Raw genomic sequence first — 12,742 nt, 5'->3', positions numbered from 1 at the left:
ACACAGTCTTCCTTTACAATTAAGGATGCCGGGTCCTTCTCCATATTTGGGCTTATAAATAAGCTGGCATGGGACTATTTTCTTCAGGGTCTTTTACAAGCATTTCGAGCATGCAGTTCAGGTTTTTTTTTCCGGGTCCGCTGTGAGAGTTCCATCTACTCTGGCCACACTTCTCAAGCGTGCCTGGTGATCATTCTTTAGAGTCTTTAGTAGCCTGTCACTAGCTTCATCTGACTCTATAATTTCACAGGAAGTCCTCCAAGGGGTTCCCTTTGTTCTCCTTATCTCCTTTTCCAGGAGTTTTAAATGTTCCGAATAAGCTTCCCAGTCTTCAGGATTATTCATTCGGATAGCAGTTCTTAGCCACCTTCCGGTCAGTTTTCCTCTTTTTACTTATTTCGAAGGATACCAATTATTGGCTTGGCCCTCTTCTTCAAAAATATCGGAGGGGTTGCTTTTTCAACGCACTGCTTACGCTTTCTAGGAGTATTTCTGCCATCAGCGATTTCTTAAATTGAGCTGGTTTTACAGATCGTATCAAATAAAGCGAATTTGAACCATGTAGAATTATCTTAAAATACAGATTATTATAGCCTCAGTATTTATTTTGTACTTGGGATGAATTCTTAAAATTTCAAACAGGGTATAGAACACAGTTTGGTAGTCTTGTATAAACACTACTTCGGAGAAGAAAACACTGTAATAGCAAAATAATAGTACCACTGAATTTCCCCGTACAACATTCTTTATATATATATAATGGTTGCTACTATGACAGTTGTGTCTACCCCCTAATAGATCCAGACGTAGTTTTAGTCTAAATACAGAATTTCCACAAGAAAACACTATTATAGCAAAATTCTTTTTTCATGATTAAATAAAAAAAACAAGTTTTTTCTTAAATGAAAGTAAGGAGCAACATTAAAACTTAAAACGAACAGAAATTACTAGGTATATGATAGGGGCTTTTCCTCCTCAACGCCCCGCTCTTTACGCTAAAGTTTGACTCTTTCTCTTAACTCTACTTTTTAAAACAGTAAGAAACTGTAGCGTAAAGAGTGGGACATTGAGGAGGAAAAACCCCTTTCATATACGGAGTAATTTCTGTTCGTTTTAAGTTTTAATGTTGCTCCTTACTTTCATTTAAAAGAACTTGTTTTTTATTTAGATTTCTGGACGTTTTCGAGTTAATGCATGTTTTGATCTTGGCTCTCCGCACATAAATAATTAAAACGAAATTTGCATATTAATTAATTGCAATTAATCGGAAGATTTTGAGAAAAAAGGAGCGAGGGAGGAGGCCTAGTTGCCCTCCAATTTTTCGACTACTTAACAAGGCAACTAGAACTTTTAATTTTTTACAAGCATTTTCATTGGTAAAAAATATACGTAACTTATGAATTAAGTTATGTAACGAATTTCTATATTTGTATGTTTTTATTGCGTATATGAGGGGGTTCTACCCTCGTCAATACCTCGCTCTTTACACTACAGCTTAAATTTTATCCCAATTCCTTAAGAATGACCTCTGAATCCCAAAGGCCGTAGAATAAATATATAAAATTACTAAAAGTACTTTAGCGTAAAGATTGAGGTATAACGAGGAGGTAAACCCCTCATACGCGTAATAATTTTTGCTCGTTTTAAGTTTTAATGCTGCTCCTTACTTTCAGTAGGAAAAACTTATCATATTTATTTTTTCATTGTTTTTTTCAAATAATGCTAGAAAATCCTGTGCCCTCTTCACTGAAATTTTCTTCCCCCATGAGAAGTTCCTCCATGTAAATATATTCCACGTAACCCCCTCAACTCTCCCCCTAAACCAAAAAATTACCCGAAAACGTCTGTACACTTCCCAGTAACCATTATTATATGTAAACACAGGTCAAAGTTTGTAATTTGCAGCCCCTCCCACGGGGACTGCGGGTGAGTAAGTCGTCCCTAAAGACATAGTTATTAGGTTTTCGACTATGGTGGATAAAATGGCTATCTCAGAATTTTGACCCGGTAACTTTTGGGAAAAAATGAGCGTGAGAGGGGGCCTAGGTGCCCTCCAACTTTTTTGATCATTTAAAAAGGGCACTAGAACTTTTAATTTCCTTAGAATGAGCCCTTTCGCGACATTCGAGGACGACTCAGGCGATACGATTACCCTAGGAAAAAAAAAACAAAAAAACAAACAAAAAATCAAATAAACACGCATCCGTGATCTGTCTTCTGGCCAAAAATGCGAAATTCCACATTTTTCTAGATGGGAGCTTGAAACTTTTACAATAAGGTTCTCTGATACACTGAATCTGATGGTGTGATTTTCGTTAAGATTGTATGATTTTTAGGGGGTGTTTCCCCTATTTTCTAAAATGAGGCAAATTTTCTCGGGATCGTAACTTTTGATGGGTATAACTGATCTTGATGAAACTTATATATTTAAAATCAGCAATTAAGATGCGATTCTATTGATGTAACTATTGGTAAATTCAATTTTTTAGAGTTTCTGTTACTATTGAGCCGGGTCGCTCCTTACTAGAGTTCGTTACCACGAACTGCTTGATATGCAGAAATTTTCTATTAATCTGATTACCATAGTTTATTCCATTTTAGTCTATGCCTTTCCCAGCTTGTAATGTAGCCTAGGCTTATATCTTCCTCCATTAGAGGTGGGAAGAGGCCCCACGACCATCAACCATTCACAGTAGCACCCAATATGTTTGTCAGAATGTTGAATAGAGAATTCAATTACACTAATCTTTTTTACACCTTCGTTTTTTACGTTTTCCACCCTTCCTCCCTAACCAAACTTTGTTACTTTTTTTTAAAGTTGGCAATATTTTGCATTACCAATTAACTGCTAAAAGCAAATCAGTATTAAAAATAATACAGATCAACGGAGTCATCAAAATGTTGCATATCGCACACGAATATAGCTCCCCCATTAGGTAAAGGGGCGTAATCATCAGGGTATTGACTAATATATTTGAAAATATTGTTGAATAGAAAGCTGAATGACACTAACTCTTCTCAGACTCCTTCTCAAAAGTATTTGGCGTGTAGCATTACCATCATTTGCTTTTACCTGTGAAATCTTCTTCAGCAAAGAAAAAAAAAATAAAAGCCAAAAAATTAAAACAAATATTACCAACACTCAAGAAAAATTCACCACAGAACATCCCACTATTAGTAGCTTCTACACTCTGTGGCATGGATAGATATTGTGTCGTTTGTGGTCCTCTCATTGAACACGCTGTCCGAATCAAAATGAATTCCTATGTGCGTATCTGTCTTCCTTTGTTGGTTCACCGAATACTTGTCTATTTTCTTGCAAGAAAATGACGTAAAATGCTTGCATGAAATATAAAAAGCAAAGCTCCAGTACATTACACTTCCAGCAGTAGTTCCTTCCAAAATTCCTTCTAGTCCACTACCCTTCCAGTTTACTTCCAGTAGTAGTCCCTTCCAAAGTCCCTTCTAGTCCACTACCTTTCCAGTTTACTTCGATTGGCAGTCCCTTCTAGTCCACTATCCTTCCAGTTTCATTACACTAGTAGTCCCTTCAAAGTCCCATCTAGTCCACTGCCCTTCGAGTTTACTTTCAGTAGTAGTCCCTTACAAAGTCTATTCTATTCCACTACCCTTCCAATTTACTTCCAGAATTAGTCCCTTCCAAAATCCCTTCTTGTCCACTACCCTTCCGGTTTACTTCCAGTAGTAGTTCCTTTCATAGTCCCTTCCACTCTACTATACTTTCACCACTCTTCCGGTCTACTAAATATTAAATTTTAAAAAAGGACGAATGTAGAATTTGGGCATTAAATTACAATTCTGAGAACCTTGAAGCATCAGGGGTGATCACCGGACTAAAATTTCCCTAGCCTGACCAAGACATCTAAAAATAAAATCAAGTATCTTTAGTATTCCCCCCCCCAAAAAAAAGGAAAAAATAACCATCTATCGCGATGAATTCACCAACGATATTCCACGTCGAACAAGCATCCACACTTTGGAACATTGTCAGATATTTGATGTATTGTTAAACAGATTCCCTCGGTATTTCTTTAGCAAACCCCCAAAAACGAAAAACACGAAAAACAGAAAATCTTACCCTCACTCAAGAAGAATTCACCAAAGAACATTCCACTTTCAACAGCTTCTGCACTGTGAGGTATGGACAGATATTTGGTTGTCCACTCAAATACATTTTTCTCGGGGTGAAACTGGACACCATAAAATGGCTCACTAACCCCTTCCCATAGAGAGATGAATTCAAGGCCATTACTATCGTGATTTACTGCGAGAACTCGATATGTTTTATCGAGTCCAGATAAGGTCATGTTCTATAGGAAAAAAAAAGATAATGGATTATCAGTACAAGGTTAACTTTGTTTTCTAAGAGCTAAAGAATTAGTTGGCTAACATGATTACTAAGGAGTTTCCCACTTTTACAAATCGTATACACCATGTAGCGAATGTCACACGTGTCGTGACGATGCTTGGCAGATGACGCTACAGTAGTTAACCTGTTGGCCAGTAGGCGGCACACAGTGTACTATACGTGGTGGAACAAGTTACCGTCCAACATTTTTACCAATACGCATATTTGTAAAACTTTTTGATGGGAAATAATAACTGATCATCACAAGCTAAAGCTTTCTGAACCCATTCAGCTTTTCAAGGGATTTCGACAATGATCTGCTATAAGGGTCATCATATTCAATTTTTGTAGTGTAACTAGACTCAATTGTTTGCCTAACGGTGGCACAGAGTATGCCACGTGTGGCGCAGTGTGCCATGCTTGTGTGACAAACGACATTTGAACATTTATACCAGTGGGTTGGTATAAATTTGAACATTTACACCAATACTAGGATATTGGGCGACAAGTCAGGGATCACTAATCGTCTTAGTTTTCAGGCTATCATGATTACTCTGCATAAATAAATGATTCCTTTAATTCAAGCTTAACTAAAAAGACACTCACTTATCTTCCTTCAAGGTTGGGTAAATAACGATTAATCTGGATTAGCAATCTGTTATGTTGAGGAAAACATATAAGGGTTGGAAAAACTGCTTTGTGGGAGGAGGCATTAAAAATGGTTTCTGTAGAACCTAAAATTTTACTTTCAAAATATTGACGTTCCTTTAAATTCAGTTAATATATATAGTTTTTGTACCTTATAGTTGGCAATCATATTCGCTTTTCATGTGGAGTCTCAGTTACTACACATATCGAGTCCTTAAAAAAAAAAGATCGAATGAAATCAAGTTTGTAGGTGGATAGACAAATTAGCTCATGATTACACTGTTATCATAGGCAAGTAAAGAGTGATGTGGGCATAATGTATTATTCTTATTTTTATTTTTTTTTGGTCTTAGGCCAGGCCATTTGATACCGAAAGAGCTGCCGTAGAAACTTCGAAAATAGCTCAATCGATTGGAAATTGAAAGGGGTAGTACCATTTTCAATAGTCGAAAGTGGTTGGGGGGCAACTAACCCTCTCCCACGCCCACCATTTCCCAGAACACATCCAATGGAAATTTTGAGACATCCATTTTGTTCATTGTAGTTGAAATGCCTGAAAATTATATCTTTGAGTATGACACCCCCCCCACAGCCCTCAGGGCAAGGACTGTAAGTTACACTCTGGGGGCATATAAGGCTTATATAGATATGGTGATTGCATAAGCATCGAAGGGGATCATTGGATTTTTAATCAGAAGTTTTAGTGCCCTTTTTAAGATTCAGATTGATCGGACGTGGATGCCCCCCACGCCTCATATCTTCCCAAAATGCATTTGATAGAATTTTTGACCTGGCCGTTTGATGTCTTAGAAACTTCGAAAAAGGCTGATTTGAATGGAAATTGAAAGGGCTAGTACTGTTTTTAGTAGTCAAAAGTGAATGGAGGGCAACAAGCCCCTCCCAAACCCATTAATTCCCAAAGAAAATCTAATCAAAATTTTGAAATAGCCATTTTATTCAGTGTAGTTGAAAGGTCTGGACTTTATGTCTTTCAGGATGAAAACCTCCCCTCCCCCACAGCCCTCAGTGCAAGGGTTGTAAGTTATGCCCCGATGGCATATATGGTTTGTATGGAAATCGTGGTCGTAAAAACTCCGGAGGGGGCTCATTTGATTGTAAATCAAATAGTATAGTGCACTTTTATGAGTCAAAGTGACCGGAGGGTAGCCCCCCCTCCACGTCGTATTTTTCACAAATTTATCCGGTAGAAATTTTAACTGCTTTTTGTGAGGATGTTGAACTAACGAAAAGAAAATATTTGCATCCTAATGGTACTGCTTCTACCCATACTACTACTACTGTTGCTATTATTACTAATTCTATTGCTATTAAGGCCAATAAAGCTTGGGCTACTACAATTAAATTTACTGCTACTACAGCTATTAAGACTAATGATACTAAGACAAAAAATTTAGTATAAATAGAAACTGTATGGAATTGATTCGAAATACACTATGATCACACAGGTTGTCAAGCAGACGCATCAGAAACGCTTCAGGAATGTTTGACGGTATTAAGCTGAAACTTTCAGCGTGTGTTGAAGGGGATATTGAAGAGACCAAAGGTGCTATGTGCATACTGCTGCTAATGCTGCCACAACTATTATGACTGCGCAAGCTACGGGCATTAAAGTAAAGCTTTTAAGGAATATTTGGGCGGATGTTAAAATAAATCAAAACAAACTATGAGCATATGGACTTTCATAAAGGTGACAAAGCAATATATGAAGAACAACTTATATTAATAAGTTAGACCTTTAAGGGTAAGTTGTGGGGAAAATTGAACTAGCTAGAAGTCACTATGCGTATACTTTTAGTAGTACCACTACAGTAACTGTAACAAATGACGCTAAGGATATTAAGGTGCAACTTTTGGGGAACGTTTAGGAGGAGTTTCAATTAAGCGACAATATTGTATGCATGCAGGTTTTCAAAAGAGCATATAAGAAATATCATAGGTAGCACCACTCTATAACTACAAGAAATATCATTGAAACTTGTAAACGAACTTATTCGATTCAAAATTAAAGGTTTTAGAGCCCTTTTGAAGAGTAAAAAGAGATTGGAGGTCGAGCAGCCTTTCTTTCAAGCTAATTCATTTTCGAGACGCATCCAGTCAAAATTTTGAGACAGCCATTTTGTTCAGCATAGTAGAACGGTTCAGCAACTATGTCTTTAGGGATATTGGGCATGTCGAACCCCCTGCCTTCTCAAGACCAGAACAAAATTCGCGCATTACTGAAAAACGAATAGATTTTAAATGTTTTCACTTTTTAACTTTCATAAATTAAAAAAACAAAACTCTAAGGAATAAATATCTGTATGTATCAATTCAACTGACAATCCACAGTTATTTGTTTTTTTTTTTCCTTTTTTTCTAGCAAAGCACAAATTGCTTTCTGATCTTAAGAAGGCATGGGGATTATCAGCCCTACTAATATTGGTTTCTGCTCGTTTTGAGCAGAAAGGGTTCTCTTATACGCTGAATCTGATGGTGTGATTTTTGTTAAGATTCTATCACTTTTAAGGGGTGTTTCCCTGTACTTTCCAAAATAAGGAAAATTTTCTCAGGCTCGCAACTCCTGATGGGTAAAATTAAACTTGATGAAACTTATATATTCAAAATCAGTATTAAAATGCGATTCTTTTAATGTAACTATTGCTATCAAAATTCCGTTTTTAGAGTTTCGGTTACTATTGAGCCAGGTTACTCCTTACTACAGTTCGTTACCACGAACTGTTTGATAATTGTCTATGTATGTATTTCGCAAAAGAAAATACAATTTCAAAAAAAATACCCGGTTCCTGTTGTTTGTCCAATACTTCTGCACCCGTCTCTGCAAATATATATATATATATATATATATATATATATATATATATATATATATATATATATATATATATATATATATATATATATATATATACATATATATATATATACATATATATATATATATATATATATATATATATATATATATATATATATATATATATATATATATATATATATATACATATATATATATATATATATATATATATATATATATATTTATTTATATATATACACATATATACTATCTTTTTAATCTTTATAAGTGAGCAATAATTGTCTATGTATTTTTCTTGAAAAATACTCCTCATTTTTTCGGTAAAATTGGTATCCTGGGATATTCTGACCTGAAAAAACGATCTAGATAGGTCAGAAGCTTCAGAAAATTCTTTAAGAGCTTTAATTTTTGAAAAATGATTCATGTGAGAAACGTCATTTTTATATACGTCAGTATTGTAACGACGTCATCCACCAACATAAAAGTCTACACTCATGTTAAAATAATTTTTCAATATATTCAAGTTTGTAGGAAAAACTGCCTTCAATTATTATATAAACTGCAAAGATATTTATGGTGCCAGAACAATAATTTTAATGTTTTAATCCAAACTAGAAAAAAAAACCTGAAAAATTTTAAATTAATTTGTTTTTTGTTAGATATAATGTAGTTGATACGGGATCAACCTTAAAGTTTTGAAAGCAAACAGCTATATAATGTCAGTAGGAAGACTCAAAAAACAAAAATTTGCAATCATTACAAACGATGGTTCATTGGCACCACCACCTAAACTATCAAACGTGATAAGACCGAGAGAACGGCCCGAAACAATTAAATTCACAATGGGTGAAAATCAACAATCTGGACCATCAATTGTGACAGGACCAATACGGGCAGCTAAAGCAAAGGCTGTTACTAAATTGTCTGATGCAATCAAAATCCAAAATGACGAAGAACGACAAATGCGGTTAGAAGACATGCAACAGTGAGTATCAAAACATGTCAAAAATGAAAATGAAGTGCAAAGGTACGGGTGCTTAGAAGACATGTGAAAACGAGAGCCAAAAATAAAAATTGAAGAGCCAAAATGCGGGCAGTTATAAGACATGAAACACCGAGATATTCTGGCCTACAAAAAACATTTACATAGGTCAGAAGCTTAAGAAAATTCATTAAGAGCCTGAATTTTGGAAAAAAAATATTCATATCAGTGACGTAATTTTGTTTAAGTAATTTTGCTGGGGCATGTTCCGAAAAAAAACTAAAAAGTAAAGAAGAAAAATAAAATAGAGAAAGAAGAAAAATAAACAAAAAAAAACTAAAAAAAAGTTAACTAAAAAAAAAGAATAAAAAGAAAAAAGCTAAAAAAACCTAAAAAACTAAAAAAAAGAAAAAAAACTAAAAAAAGAAGAAAAACTAAAAATGAAAAAAATTAAAATTAAAACCAAAATTAAAAAACAATGGATTAAAAGAATTCAAAAATCTAAAAAAGAAAACCAAAACTTTGAAGCTTAGTAGATATCATTGTTAGAAATTGGACTTGCTTTAATAATCAAATATCTTTGAAAAAACTGCAATAGAACACAAGGGACAATGAGAATCCATATATAGAAGCCTGCCATGTGCCGAGCTGGGGCCCGGTGGCGAAGCCGTCAGGACCCAGCTATGTATACTGTCTCCGGTTAGAACACAAGGGACAATGAGAATCCATATATAGAAGCCTGCCATGTGCCGAGCTGGGGCCCGGTGGCGAAGCCGTCAGGACCCAGCTATGTATACTGTCTCCGGTTAGAACACAAGGGACAATGAGAATCCATATATAGAAGCCTGCCGCGTGCTATGCTGTGTGTGTGTGTGTGTGTGTGTGTGTTTCTGTGTGCATATATACATATGTATATATATATTTATATTAATATATATAGCTATTTCCCAATCCTCACACTACTAAATTTCTTTGTTTGAGAAATTTCATACATTTTCTGTTGACTATATTCAGCTGATACTCTATTAATTATACTACGGAAATAAATTTTATAGAAATAAGACATACCTCTCTGGTTAAGCATTTACGATGAAAGTTAGCAGTGACATTTTCGCTGCTCAAGATATCCAAGACGTTTGCGGGAGCTGCAGAAAGTATACGACTTTCTTCTATTTCCTCTGAAAGTAATATTTCTTGATTTACGAGACACAGCATGGTTTCACTTGTCAAGAAAGTTCATTTCCTTTCCTCTTAAACTACCTTTAAGTTGGAGTTGTTTTTATCTAGCATTTCATAAGAAAATGGGGAAACATTTGCTCAAAGAACAAAAATCGTTATGAAAAAAAGTTGAATGTTTTGGGGTAAGCAGTTTTTTTCTTTAGGTGGCAGGGAGTGTTAATCAATGAAGAGTGGTTAGTTTATTTTAAACATTGCGGGTTAAAAAGACAAAAGGAATATATAAGTTATGGTGTAATATGAATAACAGAAACAAATTAAGCCATTAGGAGTTATAACACAATAAAGATTGAAAATAAAATCTGCTGTTTCAACTTATTATCTCAAAATATATGTATGTGTGAAAACGAAATCTTAAAAACTTAAACTCTAAAAATTAAAAATACTATCTTAAAAATTGGGAATTCAGTCTTTAGAGAGAAGCTCCATATGTAGTTGTACAGGCCTGGTAGCAGCGCATGTCGAATCAAAAAAAAGAAGAAATTTGCGTAAATAAAAAGCCCAAAAAACTAAAAACTTATGGAGCCGAACTACTTAAGGAAGTATAGCTTTCATAAAAAAAAGTGTATAAAAAAAGAAAAAAAAAAGAAAATATTTTTCATAAAAAAAAGTGTGCCTTTGGGTATCAAGAGATTGCTAGTTTTTATGTTTTGACGAACTAAAAGCGTTGTGAAATTTTGCTATTTAGTTCTGCTTGTTTATTTTCATTGTTCACAGTGTTTTCACTTCTTTGATTTTTTCAGTGGGTCTACGGAATTTGATGTATGTCAACGGAAAAAGAACGTACCTACATAATTTACAGGATGCTTACGAAAAAACAGGAATATTATTGAAAATGTTATTTTTACCCTTTTCCAATAAAATTTACCACAAATCACTAGAAAATTCAATTATCTGGATCAAAGGCGACACGTCATCAGACCCAGACTGTGATGTAATACGGTCTACGACTTTTTTTGTCTGGTACTTATGTACAAATCTATGTATATTATGTACATATTATATACGTACTTAGGTACATATTTAATGGTACTTTTGGTTTTCAAGAAACAAAACAAGCAAGAAATCTAAATTCTTATTGGGTACAAATTTGATCAACATCGCGAGAAGTATAAACATCTATTCAAGACCTCCCTCTTCACACCCTCCCAGGAAGTTCCTATTTCCTTTAAATCTTTCAGCCGGGTACCAGAACAATCCTTAGGCAATTTCTCTTGAAAACATCTAGTAAATTTTCATCCACTTTTCGGAGTGCCCATGCTTCAGAGCTATATTTGACCACTGTCATCACTATAGCTTCCAATAATCTAATCTTGGTTTGCAGACTTATCATCCAATTCTTCGAAACTTTTTTCGAAGCTACTCTACTTTTAGGATCTTTACTGCTCCCACCGTCTTTCCTAATAATACTGCCAAGGTAAGTGAAACTGCCGACCTGATTAATCTTTTTGTTACCAAACGTTACCTTTTCGTCTTCACTTATTCCTAGCCTTAGTGACTTAGTCTTCTTAAGATTAATTTTCAGACCTATTTTAGCACCCTGAACTCGCAAAACCTCTAAAAATTCATTCATTCACACATTTTGCAATGTCTTAGACAATCTAAAACAATACATATTACCTATATTCTTCTCAAATCGTTAAAAATGGATAACATCCAAAGACGTTGCTGCAAAATCCCTTTGACGTTTTTTTTCAAAGTCCGCAGTTTTACGTGCTGTTATCAGATTCAACGTTCTAGTGCTGCTTTAATTCAATTCAATTCAATTCAATTTATTTATAAGCCATCTTTAACAAAAAGAGGGTGAAACGACCTTAAGATGGAGTAATAAGAAAAAATAAAATAAAAAAGCTATAAATAAATACACATCAACACCAACAGACAACGTTCTATCAAATAAATAATGCTGACCAAGGATGAGATACTATCGACATAGAAGAACGAAAATTATGTAGCCGTTTATCAATAACGCATACAGGCGAAACTAGGCGGAATCAATTCATTAAGTAGCTATTTCTAGCCTACGGAGGGTCACTGAGAAGGAATTTAGTATAACGAAAATATACTCTACAAACAGATAGTTTCTGAGTCGGACTAGAAAACTGCCAAACCGGAAAGTGAGAAAGGAGATGAGGTAAAACTAGGCTATTATAAATTTATCTATGTGTTTACTATTAGGTAAAATTGAAGCATAAGCAATTCTCAGTTTTTCTTCAAATTTTGAAGGGATAATTTCACAGTTTCTGCAATTTTTTTCCCCAATTGGCATTACAGGGTAAACTAATTTTTGAGAAAGGGGACTTGAACATGAGAAAAGATAAAAGAGTAGGGCCATTTGTCTCTTTAAAACTGAAAGCTACAACTATAAGATAGACATTAGAGAAAGTAGATGTAAATGATCAAAAAGAAAAGCACTTGCACAATCAAAATGTTTGGCAGTAATTCCATCATCTCGCAGAATTTCTTTTCTCTAGTTTATTTTTACAATAAAACGATACATCATTTGGCTTAATTATAGATGTCGAAGGTTCGTATTTTTTACTCTCTCTCCCTCTCTCTCTCTCTCTCTCTCGCTCTCTCTGTACTTGTATGTCTGAGCGACTGTTTGCTTGTCTCTGTATCTCTCTCCGTACATGTGTGTCTGAGCAGGATGGTTACTTGTCTCTTC

At 34.7% G+C, this 12,742-nt stretch overlaps 1 protein-coding gene across 1 annotated transcript in view; it reads right to left on the bottom strand.

The window, feature by feature from the left end:
* LOC136039526 (gamma-glutamyl hydrolase-like) overlaps positions 1-12,742 on the bottom strand; it is a 70,429-nt gene that overhangs the window by 4,398 nt on the left and 53,289 nt on the right. The window contains exons 5-6 of the mRNA XM_065723330.1: positions 9,907-10,016; positions 4,100-4,331 (exon numbers count right to left, since the gene is read on the bottom strand). Coding sequence (XP_065579402.1) covers positions 4,100-4,331; positions 9,907-10,016 — 342 coding nt within the window. The remainder of the gene's footprint in view (positions 1-4,099; positions 4,332-9,906; positions 10,017-12,742) is intronic.

The sequence above is a fragment of the Artemia franciscana genome, chromosome 19 (assembly GCF_032884065.1).
Source record: "Artemia franciscana chromosome 19, ASM3288406v1, whole genome shotgun sequence".
NCBI classification, from domain to species: domain Eukaryota; kingdom Metazoa; phylum Arthropoda; class Branchiopoda; order Anostraca; family Artemiidae; genus Artemia; species Artemia franciscana.
The sequence above is the reverse complement of the archived record's forward strand: the minus strand, read 5'-3'. Positions and strand labels throughout refer to the sequence as shown.